This window comes from Neofelis nebulosa, chromosome 17 (genome assembly GCF_028018385.1).
Source record: "Neofelis nebulosa isolate mNeoNeb1 chromosome 17, mNeoNeb1.pri, whole genome shotgun sequence".
Lineage (NCBI taxonomy): Eukaryota > Metazoa > Chordata > Mammalia > Carnivora > Felidae > Neofelis > Neofelis nebulosa.
This window is the reverse complement of record NC_080798.1, coordinates 6,576,157-6,600,550: the sequence shown is the minus strand read 5'-3', so window position 1 is coordinate 6,600,550 and position 24,394 is coordinate 6,576,157. Positions and strand designations below refer to the sequence as shown.

General features: G+C 43.3%; 1 protein-coding gene and 1 long non-coding RNA gene across 10 annotated transcripts in view; one reads left to right on the top strand and one right to left on the bottom strand.

Annotated features, from left to right (window-relative positions):
* Positions 1-24,394, top strand: part of LOC131499938 (uncharacterized) — a 115,364-nt gene that overhangs the window by 22,875 nt on the left and 68,095 nt on the right. The window contains exon 3 of one of the 9 annotated variants that reach the window (XR_009256107.1): positions 21,134-21,233. The exons of the other annotated variants lie outside the window; for them this stretch is intronic. This is a non-coding gene — a long non-coding RNA (uncharacterized LOC131499938). Of the gene's footprint in view, positions 1-21,133; positions 21,234-24,394 lie in introns of those variants that run through there. 9 annotated transcript variants of the gene reach the window in all.
* On the bottom strand, positions 4,434-5,658 carry LOC131499900 (vomeronasal type-1 receptor 4-like). The gene has a single exon (XM_058708464.1). It carries the CDS (start codon positions 5,417-5,419, stop codon positions 4,469-4,471), a length of 951 nt encoding a protein of 316 aa, XP_058564447.1. The 5' UTR covers positions 5,420-5,658; the 3' UTR covers positions 4,434-4,468.

Below are 24,394 nucleotides of genomic sequence, written 5' to 3'. Positions count from 1 at the left end.
TTGGGATGCAGCGAAGGCAGTCCTGAGGGGAAAATACATTGCAATCCAGGCCTATCTCAAGCAACAAGAAAAATCCCAAATACAAAATCTAACAGCACACCTAAAGGAACTAGAAGGAGAACAGCAAAGACAGCCTAAACCCAGCAGCAGAAGAGAAATAAAGATCAGAGCAGAAATAAACAATATAGAATCTAAAAAAACTGTAGAGCAGATCAATGAAACCAAGAGTTGGTTTTTTGAAAAAATAAACAAAATTGATAAACCTCTAGCCAGGCTTCTCAAAAAGAAAAGGGAGATGACCCAAATAGTTAAAATCATGAATGAAAATGGAATTATTACAACCAATCCCTCAGAGATACAAACAATTATCAGGGAATACTATGAAAAATTATATGCCAACAAACTGGACAACCTGGAAGAAATGGACAAATTCCTAAACACCCACACGCTTCCAAAACTCAATCAGGAGGAAATAGAAAGCTTGAACAGACCCATAACCAGCGAAGGAATTGAATCAGTTATCAAAAATCTCCCAACAAATAAGAGTCCAGGACCAGATGGCTTCCCACGGGAGTTCTACCAGACGTTTAAAGCGGAGATAATACCTATCTTTCTCAAGCTATTCCAAAAAATAGAAAGGGAAGGAAAACTTCCAGACTCATTCTATGAAGCCAGTATTACTTTGATTCCTAAACCAGAAGGAGACCCAGTAAAAAAAGAAAACTACTAGGCCAATATCCCTGATGAATATGGATGCAAAAATTCCCAATACGATACTAGCAAATCGAATTCAACAGCATATAAAAAGAATTACTCACCATGATCAAGTGGGATTCATTCCTGGGATGCAGGGCTGCTTCAACATTCACAAATCAATCAACATGATACATCACATTAATAAAAGAAAAGATAAGAAGCACATGATCCTGTCAATCGATGCAGAAAAGGCATTTGACAAAATTCAGCACCCTTTCTTAATAAAAACCCTCGAGAAAGTCAGGATAGAAAGAACATAAACATCATAAAAGCCATTTATGAAAATCCCACAGCTAACATCATCCTCAATGGGGAAAAACTGAGAGCTTTTTCCCTGAGATCAGGAACATGACCGGGATGTCCACTCTCACCGCTGTTGTTGTTTTTTTTTTTTTTTTCAACATTTTTAAATTTATTTTTGGGACAGAGAGAGACAGAGCATGAACGGGGGAGGGGCAGAGAGAGAGGGAGACACAGAATCAGAAACAGGCTCCAGGCTCCGAGCCATCAGCCCAGAGCCTGACGCGGGGCTCGAACTCACGGACCGCGAGATCGTGACCTGGCTGAAGTCGGACGCTTAACCGACTGCGCCACCCAGGCGCCCCTCCACTCTCACCGCTGTTGTTTAACATAGTGCTGGAAGTTCTAGCATCAGCAATCAGACAACAAAGGAAATCAAAGGCATCAAAATTGGTAAAGATGAAGTTAAGGTTTCACTTTTTGCAGATGACATGATATTATACATGGAAAATCCGATAGACTCCACCAAAAGTCTGCTAGAACTGATACATGAATTCAGCAAAGTTGCAGGATACAAAATGTACAGAAATCAGTTGCATTCTTATACACTAATAATGAAGCAACAGAAAGACAAAAACTGATCCCATTCACAATTGCACCAAGAAGCATAAAATACCTAGGAATAAATCTAACCAAAGATGTAAAAGATCTGTATGCTGAAAACTATAGAAAGCTTATGAAGGAAATTGAAGAAGATATAAAGAAATGGAAAAACATTCCGTGCTCATGGATTGGAAGAATAAATATTGTCAAAATGTCAATACTACCCAAAGCTATCTACACATTCAATGCAATCCCAATCAAAATTGCACCAGCATTCTTCTGGAAGCTAGAACAAGCAATCCTAAAATTCATATGGAACCACAAAAGGCCCCAAATAGCCAAAATAATTTTGAAGAAGACCAAAGCAGGAGGCATCACAGTCCCAGACTTTAGCCTCTACTACAAAGCTGTCATCATCAAGACAGCATGGTATTGGCACAAAAACAGACACATAGACCAATGGAATAGAATAGAAACCCCAGAACTAGACCCACAAACGTATGACCAACTCATCTTTGACAAAGCAGGAAAGAACATCCAATGGAAAAAAGACAGTCTCTTTAACAAATGGTGCTGGGAGAACTGGACAGCAACATGCAGAAGGTTGAAACTAGACCACTTTCTCACACCATTCACAAAAATAAACTCAAAATGGATAAAGGACCTGAATATGAGACAGGAAGCCATCAAAACCCTAGAGGAGAAAGCAGGAAAAGACCTCTGACCTCAGTTGTAGCAATTTCTTACTTGACACATCCCCAAAGGCAAGGGAATTAAAAGCAAAAATGAACTACTGGGACCTCATGAAGATAAGAAGCTTCCATACAGCAAAGGAAACAACCAACAAAACTAAAAGTCAACCAACGGAATGGGAAAAGATATTTGCAAATGACATATCAGACAAAGGGCTAGTATCCAAAATCTATAAAGAGCTCACCAAACTCCACACCTGAAAAACAAATAATTCAGTGAAGAAATGGGCAGAAAACATGAATAGACACTTCTCTAAAGAAGACATCCAGATGGCCAACAGGCACATGAAAAGATGGTCAATGTCACTCCTCATCAGGGAAATACAAATCAAAACCACACTCAGATATCACCTCATGCCAGTCAGAGTGGCCAAAATGAACAAATCAGGAGACTATAGATGCTGGCGAGGATGTGGAGAAACGGGAACCCTCTTGCATTGTTGGTGGGAATGCAAATCGGTGCAGCCACTCTGGAAAACAGTGTTGAGGTTCTTCAAAAAATTAAAAATAGACCTACCCCATGACCCAGCAGTAACACTGCTAGGAATTTACCCAAGGGATACAGAAGTGCTGATGCATAGGGGCACTTGTACCCCAATGTTTATAGCAGCACTCTCAACAATAGCCAAAGTATGGAAAGAGCCTAAATGTCCATCAACTGATGAATGGATAAAGAAATTGTGGTTTATATACACAGTGGAGTACTATGTGGCAATGAGAAAGAATGAAATATGGCCCTTTGTAGCAGCATGGATGGAACTGGAGAGTGTGATGCTAAGTGAAATAAGCCATACAGAGAAAGACAGATACCATATGTTTTCACTCTTATGTGGATCCTGAGAAACTTAACAGGAACCCATGGGGGAGGGAAAGGAAAAAAAAAAAACAAAAAAAAAAAGAGATTAGAGTGGGAGAGAGCCAAAGCATAAGAGACTCTTAAAAACTGAGAACAAACTGAGGGCTGATGGGGGTAGGAGGGAGGGGAGGGTGGGTGATGGGTATTGAGGAGGTCACCTTTTGGGATGAGCACTGGGTGTTGTATGGAATCCAATTTGACAATAAATTTAAAAAATAAACATTAAAAAAAAATAAAATTGCTAAAGAGAGCACTGATAACCCATCACAGAAGATCTGCCCTGGAGACTCCTGATCAGCCACTTGAAGAAGTATCTGGGTGAGCATGTATTTGACACTTGCAAAGATTTTCAGAAAACAAATAAACACGATAACGTTCGCTGTTTGCTGGGCAAAGAGGTAAAAGAAAATGCTGAGTTCAGGGATTTGAATTCCCAGGTGAATACCTGCGTAAATGACCCCGAGGCTTGTGTGTGCCCACAAGGAGACTGGAGCATGCACCTCCAAACCCCGTTCTTGCCCATGTGGCCAAGTCATCTTAACATAATAGGGAAAAATCTGCTTTCTCCAGATCACAACACGTTTCTGTTTACATTGTTGACACTCACTTGATGGCCTTTAAATATCAGCAGAAACATATTTTGCCTTTTGTGGCTTTCTTTGACCTGGTCTGTTCATTTCTACATGAAAATATGATCAACATGCTCATCTCCCTTCCTAACATCATGTTTCAAATAAATTAGGGACCACTCTCTAAGGATGTGAATTACCTACAAAACTCATAAGTGGCTCACAGAGACTACATTGCCCGAAAACGGATTTTTTTCTCCACCACCCCTGGCCAGGCTATTCTTTATACAGTGGGAACATTACTTTCTCAGAGGAATGACAAGGCTACCCGCTAAGCCATGTTCACATATCTTATGATTTCAAGCCAGGTTCTTTTCTTGGAAATGTATTGCTTTCGATTGAAATTCACACACTTGAAGACTTATCTGTAATATCCAGATTGTTTCAAGACCTGGTGTTTATTATTGAATAAATTCTGAAATGCTTTACTGAAAGCATTAGAAAAACTTCAATTATATGAGTATTTACAAGATAATGATGTCTCATTACAGTGTTACTATGAATTATTGTTTATATTAAAGAAGATGGTCAACTTTTCCTGTTTACCATTCCTTGTGACTCATACATTTTTTTTTAGGACTGTGAGGGGGGTGAATGAATTGGCAGCTGTACATTGTAGAAGTACATACAGTCTACATATTTTTCATAAGACAAGGAGGTCTTATATTCCTTCTCCAGGCAAAGCAGAGCCTGGGTACCTTGGGTACCTTGGAGTTGTCGCTCATGAGCAGAAAGGGGCTGACAGTTGGGAAACACACAGACACGACTGCAGCGACATTCACGAGGATCAAGCTGGGATTATCAAAAAGACTCATAACAAGTTGAAAGATGGAGGACAGGGTGTAAAAATAGACAAAGGTGCTCACCAGGAGAAGGATAGTTTTGGTGGCTCTGGACTCCGGGGAGGTTCTGGAAGAAGCATTGGTTCCTCGAATATGTTGGACTCGCTGCTTGTGCCTGTACAGAAGGAAAACCATGGAGCTGCTGGCCCAGAGCATGAGCCCCAGACATAACACATCGGGGAATGATAACAACAGTCCATACAGTGAGTCACTAGTTTTGTCATGACGAACCGAAGAACAGTATCCAAAATCTTTTTTGTCTGTGATGTTCTTATCATTCAATGTGCTCGTTAAGTAGATAGGAAAAATGATATTCACCAGCATTTGCAGGACCCAACACAGGAAAATCGAGGGGACAATGTATTTGGGCGCTTTGACTTTAAGCTCTGCCCACCTGGAGTTCCCAGGCCTGATGGTGATGGCCTGGTAGACGCTCAGGGTGCAGATGCTACCAATGGACACTCCCCTCCCCACTCTGTGAAGAAAGAGAAGAAGTTTGCATCCAATGTCACTGAGGAAATGTTTCCGCCCAAATGCTGCCATGGTCTGGGGGACTCCTTTACAGACTAGGGCTAAGAAGTTGGCTCCAATCAGGTGCTTATGAATGAAATCTGTGGACCTCCACCTGTACTCAGTGAAGGAAAGGATGATATAATGACAAAGAAGTGAGAAATTGCCCAGGATTCCAACGGTAGTCTGTGTTAAAAAGATCAGGCCGATGGCCAGATCCCATTTGGCCATTCTCTCTGGTCCCAGTCACTGACCGTTGCCTCCTGGGCTAGAACTTCCTGCACGGAAATATGAGACATGCGCAACATGTATCACGTCAGCTGAAGTCCACTATGTTCTGCTTTCCATTCCTTGCCCCTTGGATACGCCTACTTGAGGTCTTCTTTTCATAGCAGCTTCCGAGGGCTGAATGCAGAACTTTAAAGAGCCGTATTATAAAATCACTCCTGTGAAGGCACTCATATGAGAACTTCTTCATGGTCCACGATCTATGAGGTTGGCACTACTGTGGCTGTAGTTAAAAGGTGAAGAGAACAGACACACAGAGAGATTAAGTATTTGTCCAAATCTACTCCTTCAGGCTGCGTGGGAACTGGGAACCAGTTGGGCTAGAAACAGTGCCCTGAGCCTCCATGGCCTGCTAGACAGCTAGTTAGCTGTGTCCATCCAATAATCCAGATCTGTAGTTAGTTTTGATTTGACACCTTGTGGTTGATTTTAGAGTGGTGGTATTGTGCAATTTTTATTACCAGTTTGCATTAATTTCTAAAGCTTTGTTCAACAGGATAATATCAATTATGGGTGAGTCTTAAATAGCTTAGTAACCATGCATGCATTCTGGTAGTAGCATACGTCTGGAACCTGTCCCATGACAAGTAATGTGTAGTGGATGCAAAAGGGGGTTAATATTAGGATGGCAAGAGGAAAGATTCATTTGCTTTTATGTGAGGAAGCCAAGTGTAATGGTAGCAATCACAGGAATTGTTGAATTACCACACATAATTCCATAAACTTTGGACATAAAACACTAATGCATGATAAAATAGTGTAAGGAAGAAACTAAATTGGTATGGATTTCAGACGATACAATTATCTACTTATTAATTCCTGAGTTAAGGAAAACTTATCAATGAACTAAGATTTGTGACTGGTATTAATATGAAAGACAGTAGTGCAAAATGGCATCTGCAAGGCATGTATTCTTACACATGTTAGAAACCAAAGTACTTGGTTTTTGTATTGATAGCAGAATAATTTTTAAATGGGTGGAAAGAACATGATATGAACCTGACAGGTGCCATCTGGAACTCATCATTTTTATGTCAGCTGCTCCTTACCTGTTGCTCGGAATGAATGTAGATACACTATAATCCACAGATATGGCTGTTTTCAGTTAAGACTTAATTACTGTCCTCATAATTCCATGGTACATCTAGAATTAGAATACTGTTTAAATCAAGCCATTACCATTTGCATACACTTTGTGCACAAGATCACATGGTTCCTGTACATTCTTCATACTCTTTACTACAAGCATGGAGGCACACATGTAATTTAAGCGCTTGAAAATTCATTCTATGATTCTTATAATGTAGACTGCACAGCAGATTAATTTTACAGCTCAGTCCTTAAGGACTTAAAAACCAGTGTGTATTATTACTTGCACTGAACACCAGCCATCAGTATGAGCGAAGATTACCTTCATTGCATTAGGAACTGTCAGGGATTGGTGAAGGTCTAGGACTTCATCTCTTCTAGCTCAGCTCAAGCCTCAGAATTATTCCGCCTTCCTGCATGACTTTCACAATGAATCATTTAATACACACACAAGATTGCCCTTCTCTGATATGGTCATTCACCCAGGCTCTCATTTTGCCTTTTTGTATACAGACACTGGCTGCCAGACTGAAATAGAAAGCTTCACCAACTCCTTCCTGCTGCCGGGAGAGGCTCAGTGTGAAGGATGTGGCAGCCAGTCTGTATATGGGATGGAGGCAGCCAGACTCTGAGATATAGGTTTGTGATCCTGTGAGGTCACCTCTCAGAAGTACAATTATTTCATTTGTTGCTGCACTGGGAGTACAGGCTTGGGAGCTGAAGATATGTCTGAAACTTTTCCACTTAGTTGTTAATTATGAAAAACAATTATGAGTTTCTACTTAGATCCTCCTAGGACACTATTGGAGTATTTGTGGAAGGCTCGTTTTCCCCCCTTGATTCCTGTAGGTAGATGGGTTCTCCTATTAAGGACAGCACAAACTACTGTGTTCTGACATCTGAGGGATTGGTGGGGAAGGCTGTGTGTCCCACTGGATTTTTCACTTCCCAGAGAAGTTCGTCAACCCAGAAATTAATAACTTTCCTAATCTTCAGACCCCTGAATGGAACCATCAATTAAGATTATTAGTAGAGAAATGGAATGAGACAAGATACCTGGGATCAATAGGAGTAAATACAAGTAAAAAGGAGAGCATGATGTATATATACACCTCACTATAGAAGTCACTATTCTATACTTTGATTCTATAAATCATTCTATAGAAATCATTTCACAGGTCAAAGTTGATTAATTTAAATAACCCAATGCTAATTAATATGAAAATTATGTAGGAAAATATGCTTGACCATTATTGACCCCCATTGCTAAGAATTAGAGATCTAACAATATCCATAAAGAGAGAAGTTTCTAAAAGAGTCTATTACAGATTGAAACAGCAGGATCCAATGGCACAACCAGAAGATTCTACCACTGCTGTAAATATTGGATGACCCAATCCTTGGCTACTTAATTCAAGAGGATCAAAGGGTTACAACATTCCTCTACGCATTCTGTTCTGTTCTATTCTATTCTATTCTATTTTAATGCTGAATTTTCAGTAATGAGCACTTACTGTTTGGTAAGAAGAAACACATATTAGGAGTTGAAACTGATCCTTTGTTTTTTCTTACAGACAAATCCACATTTGATACAGGTTCACTATGCAGTTACTAGCCATTTTCAAGTCAGAGCCATAATGGTGGGCAACCCAGGCTGCACACAAACATAAATCCTTTACACACACGCAGACACAAATATTCATGTATGTACCCACTTGCATATTGTCACATACTATTAGACACATCCATGATCATTTATGTACTCAAGTTGCTGTTGAAACTCTGAAACACTCAGGCACATACTGAACACATAAAAACTCACCCTCATTAACATTAACATTCACCACACTTTTACACAAACTCACAGTTCATGTTCACTTTCATAAAATCAACATACGCTTTCATCATGGGTGTGGGTCTCTTGCTGACATGTTCTTGTATAAAAGAAGAGGTCTATTTCTGGACGTCTGGATGCCAGAAACGGGGCCCTTTTATCATTTGTAGTCCTTTCAAGAGTATTACAACCCACAAGGGGAATATTTACAATATACAGCCTCAAATATTGCTTTGAGCATTACCACCCTAGTTAGGGCTGTGGTGGGAAAGTTGGAGTGCGTGACAGAGCAAGTGAGAGAGAGGGTGCAGGGAAAGAAGGACATAGGGACTGGATGGTGGTGCAGAAGTCCTGTGGTGAGGGGAGAAGAGAGTGCAGGAGAAGAAAGAAGGCAGAAGGACAAAAGACAAACGTGTGCTCAATGTCGCAGGGGCATTGCCATATTTGAGAGTACGAGGAGATAAAGTGTGCAGGGGAGTGAAGGGTATTAGGCATGTTGGGTTCTGCAGAAAGATGCATGGTTCACGGGAGTGAAGGTGATAATGGGGATGGGCACTTAGTAGGGAAGATATTAAGAGTCTGGTTGGTGAAACCCACAGGAGACAAGGTCTCGGAGGGGTTAAAGTCATGGTGGGAGAGATGAAGAGGATTAAGTGTGAGGCAGGTGAAATTTGAAAGAAGACCGTTTAGTCCAAGCCAGATAGAGTGTCTGAAGAGGAGAGGGACCCTGGAGGAGACCTTGAATGAGGCAAAGAGGCACAGGGCAGTGAGGGAGACAGGGAGGATAGTGGGCAGTGAGGGAGCCAAGAAGCCAGGAGAAAGGGTCAGGGGTGATAGGGTTCAGGAAATGCATCTGGGTGTGGATTGGGTTCACGCAGGAGTGGAGGTGGGGACACCACATGGTGTGGGTGTAGAGGACCCAGGGAATGGGTGAGATACTGGAATTGGAGTGGTATATTAGAAACAGAAGAGTCCAGAGGGTGATGTTTGCAGGGAAGATGGAAGGTCAGGAGGGTCACCTTGGAGTCCCTGGAATAGTGGACACGTAGTGACAGATGTCAAAAAGGTGAGGGGAAGGAAGTTGGGGTGGGATGCAGAAGTCTCATAGGGCTGAGTCCAGGTGAGGGGTGCGTGGAGGTTTAGCAGGTGACTGGGGCTCCCAGGGTGGGGGCGTGGAGGACCATAGTAGGAGAGAGGCATGCAGTGTGGGGCAGAGGAGCCTGGGAACTGGGAGGGTGGTGGTGGCACAGGACAGATTGGAGGCCACTGTTTGACACCCATTCATTCATTCTCAATATATGGTCAATTGCAAGCATCAGGGATAGTTTCTAATCTCAGCTCAGGAGGCAAAAACTCTTCCTCATGTTATATGTCCCTTCACGTCGTGAAATAGAACACACAGTATGGGAGGGAAGATGCAGTTTTAGGACACAAATGCCAACCGTTCCTTGGGAAATTAGGTGCAGGAAGTGGCCTGGTCAGGTCAGGCTGGAGAGGCTGTTGACTGGTATCCAGAGTTGCAAGTGTGGGAAAGAGCTGTCTCATCCCAAACTCTGCATCTCTGTTGAAGAACTGTTATGGGTCAAGGACATTTTATGCCCCAACATTGATCTGAGGAAGATTCTTTTTTGTGTGGTGATATTTCTAAAACCGAACACTTTATTTTAACCAGATGAGCTTTAAGAGCTCTAATGCGTGGGCTTTACTTTAAGAAAATAAAACATGGGATACCTGAATCTTTGAAAGCTATTTCACTGATGTGTTTTCATCCTAGAAACCAGAGACGAGAGAGTTGTGGATGTGTTGATAATTTCTAAAATATTTTTTTCATTGTAAAATTTCACTGATTTCATAATATTACAGGCAGATGTCCAGTTGGGATTACTCCCTTGCCTTTGTTATGATACCAAGTTAAAGGGATTTGGAGGTTTAAGGTTACTAATGAGATGACCTTTAAAAAGAGACGTTATTCCAGATTATCTGTGGATTCAAAGTGATTCCATGCACCCTCAAAAGAGAGAGAAGCCAGAGAGATTTGATAGAAGAGGAAATCAGAGATTTGAAGCCTAAGAAGGATTTAACGGACTGTTGCTGTCTTTGAGCTGAAGTGTAGGGGGGCACATGTGGAAACCATAAGAAGGAAATGAATTGTGCCAATAACCTAAAAGATGATGGAAGAGGATTCTTCCCCAGGCTCTGGAGAATGAAGTCCAGGCGATTGACCCCTTGATTCAGATGGTGACACTGTAATCAGAGTACCCAGGCAAGGCCCCTCATGTTTTTGATCTAAGAACTGTTTCAGAATATATTTGTGTCTTGTTGTTAAATCTGCTAAGTAGTTACATCAATGGAAGAGAATAAACGTTTATTCCCCCTAGCCCCAAATCATATGGGGAAATCTAAGCCCTAGCATTTGGAGATGGGATGCTTTGTGGCAATGCATATGTCATGAGGATGTATGCTCATGAATGAGAACACTGAACCGGTAAAAATCCCAGATTGCTCATTGGCGCCTTCCACCATGAGAGTACACAGTGCCAGTATGGCCATCTATGATCAGGAAGTAGGCACAGGAGATGATAGTTCTTAAAACCCCCCTTGGTGATCGTAACAGGAAGCCAGTAATGAGCACCACTTGGCCAAACATTGCCTCTCAAAGTGTTGTATGTGAATCTCCTGCATTTCTGTTGAAACAGAGTCTGCAGGAGAACGCTACTCTAGGAGATTGAGATACAGCTGCGGTCCGGCCGATGAATTACCATTTTCAACAGAGTCTCTGGTGGTGCTGCTGCTTCTCTCCCCAGAACTCGGTTTCCACAGCATCCCCCACCCAATCCGCCTTTCGGTAGCCCTAGAGAGAGCAGGCAGAGCACACCTGACCCTCTTACTCGCTAACGTCCCATCTCAACACAGATGCTGTGGGTTCCTCACATGTAGCAAATGAAGAGGAAGGAACAGAACCAGCACAGGTGATTGCCGTGGGGACGGAGCGGCTGCTAGAGGGGAAGTCTGAGGACCCTCCAGGGGAGCCTGAGCGCGCAGTTGCACGTGGCAGGTCCTAGGAGGGGGTTGGCCTTCTTGGGCGGCCTCTGCGCAGGCGCGAGCTCGGGGATGGGCGTGTGGGCGTGGCTACGGCCTCGTTGCGCCTGCGCGCCTGTCCGGCAGGGTCAGGTGACCGTTGAGCTCCCGCAGACGCCCTTGGCCCTTCCAGGTGAGGAACTGGCTTAGAGCTGCGGCTTCTCCTCCTGGAAGGTTAGTTCTCAGGGAGTGTGGGCTGGCGGTGGCCTGGGGGTGCTTGCGGGCCCCAGGGAGGGACGGGACCGCGTGCTGAGGGCAGCTCGGCTCTGGGCTCACGGCTGCCCGGAGCCTGCCCGCGACAGGCGGGTGTCAGGGTCGCGTGAGAGGGACAGATTCGCACTAGAGTCTGGTGGCGCTTTTATCCGTGTGTCTTCGGTGACGGGTTCCAGGATCCATGTGCTGCCTTCGAGGGCATCTAGGTTTTGAAGGGATGATGGATTCGGTTGAAGAGCACAATTTGGAAAGGCAGTCCAGTATGATGGTACATATGTAACCATTGAACTAACAGGCTGTTAATGCGGTGTGTATGCATAGCACTTTGATGCAATTTCAGACACTATCTGATATACTCGGAAAGTACATACAAGGAGGACAAACCTAAAGCTGAAAGTAAATTGTTACACCTCGATTAAAAATGGTATCAGTTTTGGGGCACTAGGATGGCTCAGTTGGTTAAACTTGGGACTTCGGCTCAGGTCATGGTCCCAAGGTTTGTGGGTTCGAGTCCCACATCCGGCTCTGTACTGACAGCTCAGAGCCTGCTTTGGATTCTGAGTCTCCCTCTCTCTGCCCCCTCTTGCTTGCTTGCTCACTCTCAAAAATAAACACTAAGAAAAAATGTATAATAGTTTAGGGTAATTCATGAGAATATTGTTATATAGATACATTAGATTTCTGTTGTGAATTTACCAGCTTCAAACAAATCCCATTTATTTTCTTACATGTCATCAAAGCCTGGTCTCTTAACTGGTTCTTCTGGGGTTAAATTTCTTTTAGGTTGATTTATGTTAGTAGAATTCAGTTTTTTAAATGATTTGACAATAAATTATATTTAAAAAAAAATTTTTTTTAACGTTTATTTATTTTTGAGACAGAGAGAGACAGAGCATGAACAGGGGAGGGGCAGAGAGAGAGGGAGACACAGAATCTGAAACAGGCTCCAGGCTCTGAGCTGTCAGCACAGAGCCTGACGCGGGGCTCAAACTCACGGACCGCGAGATCGTGACCTGAGCCGAAGTCGGCCGCTTAACCGACTGAGCCACCCAGGCGCCCCCCCTTTTTTTTTTTTTAATTTTTTTTAACGTTTATTTATTTTTGAGACAGAGAGCATGAACAGGGGAGGGGCAGAGAGAGAGGGAGACACAGAATCTGAAACAGGCTCCAGGCTCTGAGCTGTCAGCACAGTGCCTGACGTGGGGGACAATAAATTATATTTAAAAAATTAAAAATACAAGTACTTGCTAAAAAAAAAAAAAAGTATTAAAAAAAATGATGGGCAGGGCATCTTGGTGGCTCAGTCGGTTGGGTGCCCGACTTCAGCTCAGGTCATGATCTCATGGTTTGTGGGTTCGAACCTTGCGTCAGACTCTTTGCTGGCAGCTCAGAACCTGCAGCCTGCTTCAGAATCTGTCTCCGGCTCTCTCTGTCCCTCCCCTGCTTGTGGTCTGTCTCTCTGTCTCTAAAATAAATAAACATTAAAAAATTGTTTTTAATTTAAAAAAATTTTTTCTTAATGATTTGCAGGACACCTGGGTGGCTCAGTAGGTTGAGCCTCCAACTTCGGCTCAGGTCATGATCTCACAGTTCGTGGGTTGGAGCGCTGCCTTGGGCTCTGTGCTGACAGCTCAGAACCTGGAGCCTGCTTGGGATTCTGTGTCTCCTTGTCTCTCTCTGCCTCTCACGTGCTTATGCTGTCTCTCTCAAAAGTAAATAAAGATTTTTAAATGATATCCATGTGGCTCCCTCCACTTTGAAAGCCTGCATCAGCACACTGGTTCCCTCCCCTGTTGTCAATCTCTCAATTTCCCTTCTTGTTCTTTAAAGGTCACGTGATATTTTTGGACCCACCTGTATGATCCAGGATTCTGTTCGTGATTTAAAGTTAGATGATTATTGTGGCCCTTTGTAGCAACGTGGATGGAACTGGAGAGTGTTATGCTAAGTGAAATAAGCCATACAGAGAAAGACAGACATCATATGTTTTCACTCTTATGTGGATCCTGAGAAACTTAACGGAGACCCATGGGGGAGGGGAAGGAAAAAAAAAAAGAGGTTAGAGGGGAGAGAGCCAAAGCATAAGAGACTCTTAAAAACAGAACAAGCTAGGGACGCCTGGGTGGCTTGGTCGGTTAGGCGTCCGACTTCGGCTCAGGTCATGATCTCACGGTCCTTGGTTCAAGCCCCGCGTCGGGCTCTGTGCCGACAGCTCAGAGCCTGGAGCCTGTTTCGGATTCTGTGTCTTCCTCTCTCTCTGACCCTCCCCCATTCATGCTCTGTCTCTCTCTGTCTCAAAAATAAATAAACGTTAAAAAAAAAATTAAAAAACTGAGAACAAGCTGAGGGTTGATGGGGGGTGGGAGGGAGGGGAGCGTGGGTGATGGGTATTGAGGAGGGCACCTTTTGGGATGAGCACTGGGTGTTGTATGGAAACCAATTTGACCATAAATTCCATATATTGAAAAAAAAATAAAGTTAGATGATTATTAACCATAATTGCACAGTCTCTTTTACCATGTAATGCAAGATAACCAAGGGTGTAACACCTGGGGATGGAGATCTGCCTACCTCAGCGTGACCCCAGTGGTTATATCTTGGGATGATTTCATGCAAGGAACAAAGTGCTTAACATTTTTCATTTCTCTTTGTTAGGTTCATTTCATATATAAAGCATGTATGTCATTTTGTGAAAAACTTTGGTAATGAAAGAGTCTCTGATCACTTCAGTCCTGAATCATAAAAATTGTGGCAGGCATGAGGTTTAGGAAGGGAGTGAGCGTGGTACCTTTTTCCAACACTGAGTGCCAGAAACAGGACACAGGCAGTCCTGACAATCTCTTTTGGTCACTCCCTCTAAGAACTGGATTTCAGTGACAAGACTGACATGGTGTGTTCATTCAACATTCTACCTGTGGTCCTCCTGCATGTTAAAGGTTTTACAGGGATATTTGCATGACTACCATTGTTTTCCCCCATAGGTCACTGTAGAAACCTCCGGGAATAAAATGCAAGGCCCCTGTGAGTGAGGTTGTAAATGAATGCAGGCATGAAAGTGTAACTTTCCACCTGTCTCTGTGACCTACATGGTCTTAATTTCCATACTGCCCATCTTTCCACCACTGTAGCCTCTTGAACTCTACTCCCCCTCCCTTTACAGGTCTTTATCCATCCCTGTACTTTAGCCTATGCCTCCAACTCCTGGACCCGTATGTGTTCCTGCTCACTTTCAGCTGACCCTTCTAGACTTCCTTCCCCAGCCCTATTGCACCCACTTTGAATTCCATTTCTCTGTCATGTCTATCCCCTGCACTATTCTAGGGAACTTTCTCCTACCGTCACCTGTACATCATCCATCCCCTTTGACCTGTATTGGCTTTCATCCCGGGCAGAAGCCAAGGACTACAGCCCCGTTCAGCCGTCAGTCACTGGGCACAATCAGCTTCCTGTGTACCCTATAGACACCACCATATCTTCCCTTTTTCCAAGTTCCTTAGACTTTTCATTCCCCTTCTCTTCCCAGCTGATTTCATTGCTCACACCCATTTTCTGTCCTGAGACCATTATCCCCCCAGCAATGTTTAGATCTCCTTCCACCCTCTGTTCTGTCTTGGGCCACCCATGTCCAGTGCACCCATACTTCATTAATACAGTGTGTCATACTTGTCTGTGTGTGTAGGGTGTGTGTGCGTGTGTTTTTTTTTAATACTATCTTGACCCTATTTTGAGGATCCAGTGTCAGGGCAGTCACTTCTTCCTGTTGAGGAGCTGACCAAGTCTGTGCATCAGTCCTTTCCCTAACTGGGTTCTCCACTCAGGCCACTTTGCAGCAGCTCTGAGCACCAGGTTCAGGCACCAGACAACAAGGGACTGCTTTAGTGCTTTGGAACCTGTGAAATTACTGTAATCTGGCAGTTCATTGGAAAACCTTGAAACTATTCCATCTCATTCTGTTTCCATACATAAGCTGCTCCTACAGCTGTAGCTTGTTACCCTGTCCCCATGTGCATCCCCCACTGTGGCTGAGCCTGACAGCCTTATGCTCTTTGCAGCTGTTGGTAATAAAGAGTTTTGCCCTCAATCTATCCAAGTGTCATAGTGTTGTGTCCCACCATTAAATTCCTCATAAAGGTTATATACAAAAGACTCACAGCTAATATCACTTTCAATGGGGGAAAACTGAGAACATTTCCTGTATGGTCAGGAACAAGACAAGGATGCCCACTCTCACCTTTGTTATTTAACATAGTGCTGCAAATCCTAGCCCTAGCAGTCAGACAACAGAAAGAAAGAAAAGGCATCCAAACCGGCAAGGAAGAGTCAGCCATTCACTGTTTGTAGATGACGTGGTACTCTATGTAGAAAGCCCAAAAGACCACCAAAAAATTGCTGGAACTGATACACAAATTCAGTAAAATTGCAGGATACTGAGTCAACTTACAGAAATCTGTTGCATTTCTGCACACCAAAAATGAAGCAGCAGAAAGAGAAATCAAGGAATTGATCCCATTTACAATTGCACCAAAAACAATAAGATCCCTAGGAATAAAACAAGCAGAAAGAAATGAAAGATCAGTACTCTGAAAACTATAGCACATTTATGAAAGAAATTGAAGAGAACAAGAAATGGAAAAATATTCCATGTTCATGTGTGAAAGATCAAATATGGTTGAAATATCTATACTCCTCGAAACAATCTACACATTTAATGCAGTCCCTATCAAAACTGCTAGCTACCAAACAATCCTAAAATTTGTATGGAACCACAAAAGATCCTGAATAGTCAAATCAAAAGACTCTGAAAAAGAAAATCAAGGCTGGAGGCATCACAATTCCAGAGTTCAAGCTATATTACAAAGCTGTAATCACCAAAGCTGTATGGTATTGGCAGAAAAACAGACACCTCGATCAATGGAACTGAATAGAAAACCCAGAAATGGACTCACAACTATATGGTCAGCTAATCATTGGCAAAACAGGAAAGACTATCCATTGGAAAAAAGTCTCTTCAACAAATTGTGTTGGGAAAACGGAACAGCAATATGCAGGAGAATGATTACTGGATCACTTTCTTACACATTACACAAAAATAAATTGAAAATGGATGAAAGACTGAAATGTGAGACCGGAAACCATCAAAATCCTAGAGGAGAATACAGGCAGCAACCTCTGTGACCTCTGGAGCAACTTCTTAACTAGACACGTCTCCTCAGACAAGGGAAACAAAAGCAAAAATGAACAATTGGGCCTTCATCAAGATAAAAAGCTTCTGCACCACGAAAGAAATAATCAACACAAGTAAAAGACAACCTTGGTAATGGGAGAAGATATTTGCAAATGACATATCTGATAAAGGGGTAGTATCCAAAATCTAGAAAGAATTTGTCAAACTCAACATAACAAATAATCCAGGTAAGAAGTAGGTAGAAGAGGGGTGCCTGGGTGGCTCAGTCAGCTAAGTGTCTGACTCTTGATTTTGGCCCAGGTCATGACCTCCTGGTTCCTGAGATCGAGCCCCTCGTTGGGTGGGCTTCATGTTGACAGGACTGAGCCTGCTTGGGATTTTCTCTCTGCCCCTCTCTCTGCGCCTACCCCGTTCACATGTGTGTCGTCACTGTCACTGTTTCTCCCTCTCAAGACAAACATATAAACTTAAAAAAGAAATGGACAGAAGACACGAATAGACATTTTCCCAAAGAAGCTGTCCAGATGGTTAACAGATACATGAAAAGATTTTGAACATCACTCATCATCAGGGAAATACAAATCAAAATGACAATGAGATACCACCACACAGCTGTCAGAGTGGCTACATTTAACCACACGGGAAACAACGGGTATTGCTGGGGATTCAGGAAAAAAAGGGAACTCTACTGCACTGTTGGTAGGAATGCAAACTGGTGCAGCCGGTCTGGAAAACAGCAGGGAGGTTCCTCTGAAAATTAAAAAATAAAACTAGCCTATGACCCAGCAATTGCACTACTAGGTATTTATCCAAAGGATACAAAAATACTGACTCAAAGCGGTACCCTATGTTTATACCAGCATTATCAACAATAGCCAAATTATGGAAAGAGCCTAAATGTCCTTCAACTGGTGAATGGATAAAGAAGATGTGTGTCATATATGTAAATAGAATATTACTCAGCCATAAAAGAGAATGAAATCTTGCCATTTGCAATGATGTGGATGGAACTAGAGTATATTATGCTAAGCCAACTAAGTCAGAGAAGGATAAATACCATACGATTTTATTCATATGTGGAATTAAAACAGATAAACATATGGAAAGGGGAAAAAGGAAAAACCATAAGAGACCATTGTTAAAAATTTTTTTTAATGTTTATTTTTGAGAGAGAGAGCACAGGTGGGGAAGGGACAGAGAGAGAGGGAGACACAGAATCTGAATCAGGCTCCAGGTTCCAGGCTCCAAGCTGTCAGCCCAGAGCCCAACATGGGGCTTAAACTCATGAATCTCAAGATCATGACCTGAGTCAAAGTCAGATGCTTAACTGAGCCATCCAGGTGCCCCAAACCATAAGAGACTTAACTACAGAGAACAAACAGAGTTGATGGAGGGGAGATGGGTGGGGATGGGCTAAATGAGTGAGAGATATTGAGGAGGGCACTTGTTGGGATGAGCACTGGGTGTTGTATGTAAGTGATGAACCACTAAATTCTACTCTTAAACTAATACTACACCACATAGTAACTAACTAGAACTTAAAAAAACTGAAACAAACCCCTAAATCCCACAAAAGATACACCTTCTCCCCTGTATGCTTTAACCGCATGTACATGAATTGTCCTGGGCCTTTATCCAGCTCTGCCATTGCTGATTATCCCCCTCCCTGTTTTCCCCTTTAACTCATGACATTTTTACTCTTATCCACCCCCAGACTAACGTGTATTTAGTCTTTACCCTTTACTTCTCACACACTGTGTCCCCCACCCCCCCGTACCCTTAAGTCCTGCAGTGTTCTTGAAACATACTGCACCCTTTAACCCCTGTGTGCCTTTTATTCTCTGTCCTCACTCACCTCTCACAGTTTGTGTACTCTTGTTAGGAACAGAATTGTGTGCACCTGAATTCGTATGTTGAAGCCGTAATCCCTTGAACTTGGAGGTGGGGGCTTCAAAGAGATAATGAGGTTAAATGAGGCTATTAAAGTGGGAATAGTACAGTGTGACTGGTGTCCTTACAAGAAGAGGACCTCCAGACACACAGACCCCAGGGAAGCAGATGTGCATGGGCAGAACAAGGCCATGTGAGCACACGGAGACGGGGGCCGGCTGGAAGCCAAGGAGAGAGGCCTCAGAAGAAGCCAACCCTGCTGACACCTCTGTCTTGGGTTTGTGGCTTGAGGAACTCTGAAGAAATAGGTTTCTGTGGTTCACACCACCAGCCTGGGATATTTTGTCATGGCAGCTTTAGCGGAGTAAACCCCCACCCACGTCACCGTGCTGTGTGCATCACCCCTGTTTTATATCTTTGCGCTCTTCCCCCCGCCCCCAGCCCTTCTTATGCTGCTGTTACACCCTCATGAACTGCCCCTCAGCACGCCCTGCATTTCCACAACCAGAGCTCACAGAACTATTGAAATGCTGGTCACTTAAGATGTCCTTGTGGGGTCTGCAGTTGGAGGCATGCAGGGGCAGACATGGGGCCCCATTCTTGCATTTTCAGACTTGGACAAATGAAAAGTTTTCCTTCATAAGAACATATTTTTGAGGAGCAAAACCTGGTAATTGCATGAGGGACTTTGTGAGAGAGAGGAGGCCAGTGATGTGAGGGTGTGCATTGTGAGTGTGTATGAACGTGGGTGTGAGTCTATATGTGGTCTGTGTACACGTGAGTGTGGGTATAAGACGAAATATGAGAGGATGGGAAAAACTGTATGTTTTCCCACTGTATAAATTCATGTGTCCGAGTCTGTGAGTGTGCATAGTGTATGTGGGGTGGGGGGTCACACCTGACTGTGTAAATGTATGTGAGCCCATGTGCTTGAAGAATGGATTGTCAACCATATGGCTCTATTCCTGTAATGGAAAACTGGGGAGCAGTGGGGAAAGAGTGAAAATTTAACATCACCCAAACAGACGTCTGGTCTTTGACCTACTGGGAGGTGATCTCCACCACTTGGAATGTCATGCACATAGGATTATCTTTCTTTTTCTATGAGTAGGGCTACCAGACAGACTCACAATGTGATGTATGATGGGGCCTTGGACCATGCAGTGTGAGGTCTGCTTCTGGAGAAGCAGTACACTAAAGGTATCAATCAGCCAGACTGCACAAGCGTAGGAGACTAAACATACCCAGAAAGTATGGATCAAACCCAAGTAAAAAGTGTGCACACGTAGGCTTGGGTGAACACCCTTGGTGGCAATACAATCTGAGTGTCCTCAAATATCAGTGCCTAGACAGTAAGACATCCATCAATTCATAGAGGATGTGGAGCTTTCATTTTGGCACTTTTTCCGGACTCTGCCCCATACATCTCTTTGCTGTCTGATGCCAGTCTGCATCCTTTCCCTGTAATAACCTGTATCAGTGAGTACACCAGCTCTCAGTTCTGTGAGTCCTTCTAGAGGTCTCAAAACCAAGCATGGTTTTAGGAAACCCCGATGTGCTGTTGGTATCAGAAGTAGGTGTGCTGCTAGGTGGACCGTGGTTCCCCACCTTTCCACATGGATGAAGAATCCTCACAGGTGGAATGGATAGTGGATCTTGTTGAGATTGTGTATCTCTTCAGTGGAAAATCCACTGAAGTGACTTTTGACTCATAAATGTTATGTGTCTTCATTAATTGCATGAGCCCAAGTGCTCCCTGTTGAAAAGTAGCAAAGGGAGGTGTAGAGACCTCTGGTAAGAGCTCAGTGCTGTTGAATTAACAGAGCAGCCTTGACTTCTCTGATAGAACGGTAGTAGAACTTGCTTGTGAAATCATGGAATCCCGGTACCTGTATTTCTGAGGGTCACTTTGATAAACATCTGTTTTTCTTAGAGGGGTAGATTTTTAGACTTCCTTTGATTGCCAGGGTCAATATTATTATAATGTCGTTTTGATAATATTTGCATATCACAAATCTCAGTATAATTTGTATTTAGTTATAAATATGAGACCTGGGACACCTGATGACTCAGTCGGTGGAGCATCCAACTCTTGGTTTCAGCTCAGGTCAGGTTCATGGGTTCAGGCCCCATGTCTGCCTCTGTGCCGGCAGTGTGGAGCCTGCTTGGGAGTCTCTCTCTCTCCCTCTCTCTCTGCCCCTCCCACCCTCTGTCTGTCTGTCTGTCTGTCTGTCTCTCTCTCTCTCTCAAAATAAAATAAACTTGAAAAAATGAGTCCCATGATTTCTTCTTTTTACTCAAAAAACATGGGACTCATTCATGTTTTCTAATATGAATTGTTGGCATGTTCTCTTTTATATCTCTTTAGATATTCTTGCTGGATTCTGATTCCGTGTATTTCCTCAATTCTCAAATAATGATGCAGCTTAGAAAACGGAAGACTGGGGCGCCTGGGTGGCGCAGTCGGTTAAGCGTCCGACTTCAGCCAGGTCATGATCTCGCGGTCCGTGAGTTCGAGCCCCGCGTCAGGCTCTGGGCTGATGGCTCGGAGCCTGGAGCCTGTTTCCGATTCTGTGTCTCCCTCTCTCTCTGCCCCTCCCCCGTTCATGCTCTGTCTCTCTCTGTCCCAAAAATAAATAAAAAACGTTGAAAAAAAATTGAAAAAAAGAAAAAAAGAAAACGGAAGACTAAGATAAGAATGCCCTAGATTTTTGGTGGAAGAACTTCTGAGGGAATCGGGGATGCCTGTGAGACACACACACTCGCTGCCAGTCCCTTAGTTGTCTGACATCAGTATTTACTGCTCCTTCCCTGTGAGCCCCTCTGTGCCATCAGGGATCATGAAAGTAAGAGCCCCTCCTAAAGCAGACAACAATCTCTTCGGAGATACTCACAAACTTGTAATTGGATTTGGTAATTAGTCCTGGGAGAAAGTTTTTCAGAAGTATTGTCAGCTACCGAAGGCTGTGCTGTCATTGCCACCACGTGTGAAATGATAATTGCAGTTCTGACGGGAGGGGAGGTCACAGATCACAAAGCCTTATCTCTGGTCTGGCTGCCTCCCTCCCTCACACGTACTGGCTGCTGTGACCTTCACGCTGCGCCCCCATCCTTCAACGTGACGAGTCCAGTGAGTTCTTTCTCTGTCAGACGGAGAGGCAGCGCCTGTAAGGAAGGACGTGTGAGTAAGTGTTCGTGTCTGGAAAGGGATCCTGAGGGTCGGGACAGACCAGGGGAAGAGCTAAAGAGGGAGGTGGACTAGTTCCTTGGGTGTAAGCTGAGCTTGTCGATAGAGGTGAGGACCCCGGACCCTGCACCCACACCCACGCCTGGTGGTTCCTGGTGCCGTTTAATGAAGTCCTCCCGCGGACTGTTACTGATGAAAATGCCAGTGACAAGGAAGGGTCATTTTGAAGGTGCGTAAGGACCGTAGTTATGAAAGCCCTCTGCTGTTGACATTACTTTGCAGGAATCATAGGTTGAGTTTTCAGTGTCAGTAGAGGTGTGCTTACAATGCCTTATGCTTATAATACAGAGAAGGGTAGAGCTCTTAACAGTTTCTTTTCTTTCTTAGTTTTTAAAAATATTTATTTAGTTTTGAGAGAGCATGAGCGGGGGAGGAAGAGACACACACACACACACACACACACACAGAATCTGAAGCAGACACCAAGTACTGAGCTGTCAGCACAGAGCCCATTGTGAGGCTTGAACTCACAAACCACGAGATCATGACCTGAGCTGACGTCAGATGGCTCAACTGACTGAGCCACCCAGGCTCCCCAGAGCTCTAACAGTTTCCAGTTGTCTACAGTGATGTGAATATGAATTTGTTTCTAGAATTTTTTAAAGATGTTTTTCAGTCTAACACTGAGGATATGACGTACCTACTGGAGGTCGTAATTGTGCCTCAACTGAAACGACCTGGGGTGTCCTGTCTTGGGTGAGACTGCTTTTTCTCCTGAAGATAGAAGGCAGTTAAGGAAAAGGTCAGACATGAGGTGTCTGGACCACATGAATCTTGTCTCATTCTTTCTGGTTTAATAATATTCTAACATGAATCCCAATGACAGAATTAATTTTCTTACGATTTTAACTTACATGATGCACACAATGCCATATTCTTAGACTCCATTTTACACGTCTCTTGTGGGTTTTTTTATGTTTTTATATAATTTATTGTCCAATTGGTTTCCATACGACACCTAGTGCTCATCCCAACAGGTGCCCTCCTCAATGCCCATCACCCACTTTCCCCTCCCTCCCACCCCCCATCAACCCTCAGTTCTCAGTATTTAAGAGTCTCTTAGGTTTTGCCTCCTTCCCTCTCTATAGCTTTTTTTTTCCCTCTTCCTCTCCCCCATGGTCTTCTGTTAAGTTTCTCAGGATCCACATAAGAGTAAAAACGAATGGTATCTGCCTTTCTCTGCCTGACTTATTTCACTTAGCATAACACTCTCTAGTTCCATCCACGTTGCTACAAATGGCCAGATTTCATTCTTTCTCATTGCCAAGTAGTATTCCATTGTATATATAAACCACATCTTTATCCATTCGTCAGTTAATGGACATTTAGGCTCTTTCCACAATCTGGCTATTGTTGAGAGTGCTGCTATAAACATTGGGGGACCAGTGCCCCTATGCATCAGTACTCCTGTATCCCTTGGATAAATTCCTAGCAGTGCTATTGCTGGGTCATAGGGTAGGTCTATTTTTAATTTTCTGAGGAACCTCCACACTGCTTTCCAGAGCGGCTGCACCAGTTTGCATTCCCACCGACAGTGCAAGAGGGTTCCCGTTTCTCCACATCCTCTCCAGCATCTATAGTCTCCTGATTTGTTCATTTTGGCCACTCTGACTGGCGTGAGGTGATATCTGAGTGTGGTTTTGATTTGTATTTCCCTGATGAGGAGCGACATTGAGCATCTTTTCATGTGCCTGTTGGCCATCTGGATGTCTTTTTTAGAATTTATGTGTGTCTTGTATTTTACTGTCTTTTACAACCTTGCTTTAGTGCTAAAAGTTTCACTCACTGTACATTTTGTTAAATACCTCAGCATTTAAAACATAATCATCAGTAACTTTGTCTCTTTCCTAATACTGGTCCATCAAATGGTAGGATTTCATAAAACATTGCCTGGAGAACAAGGTACTATTATGTAATAGTGTGTGTGTGGAAGCCATGAGTTTTGCTCCTGTATGACAGGAAATGACTCTTTCTACTGCCGAAGTATTGTTAGCAAATACTGCATTTATTAAATCTAATGTGGACACAGGGATGTCTCCTGCAGGATTAACCTGTAATTCATGCCTCTGAACTTCATTATGATATTAAACTTTATTTACATATGTTATTCACCTGAATAAAATATCCTTAATGAAAAATGTATGCTTTTACACCAAACATATAAAATAAAATATAGTGTGAAAGAAAATGGAAAAGTATAAATGCAAAATTAAATATGCATCTGGATTATTTGAAGGCACAGCTGACGTGCATTGTTAGTGGAGCACAGAGGTTCAGACACTGTCTTTGCTCCAACGTGCCAGTTTCCAGTCTCCACTCGGCCCCTAACCAATGTGTGAACTGAGATTGCTTACCCTGTGTGCCTAGCTTGTCTTTATCTCT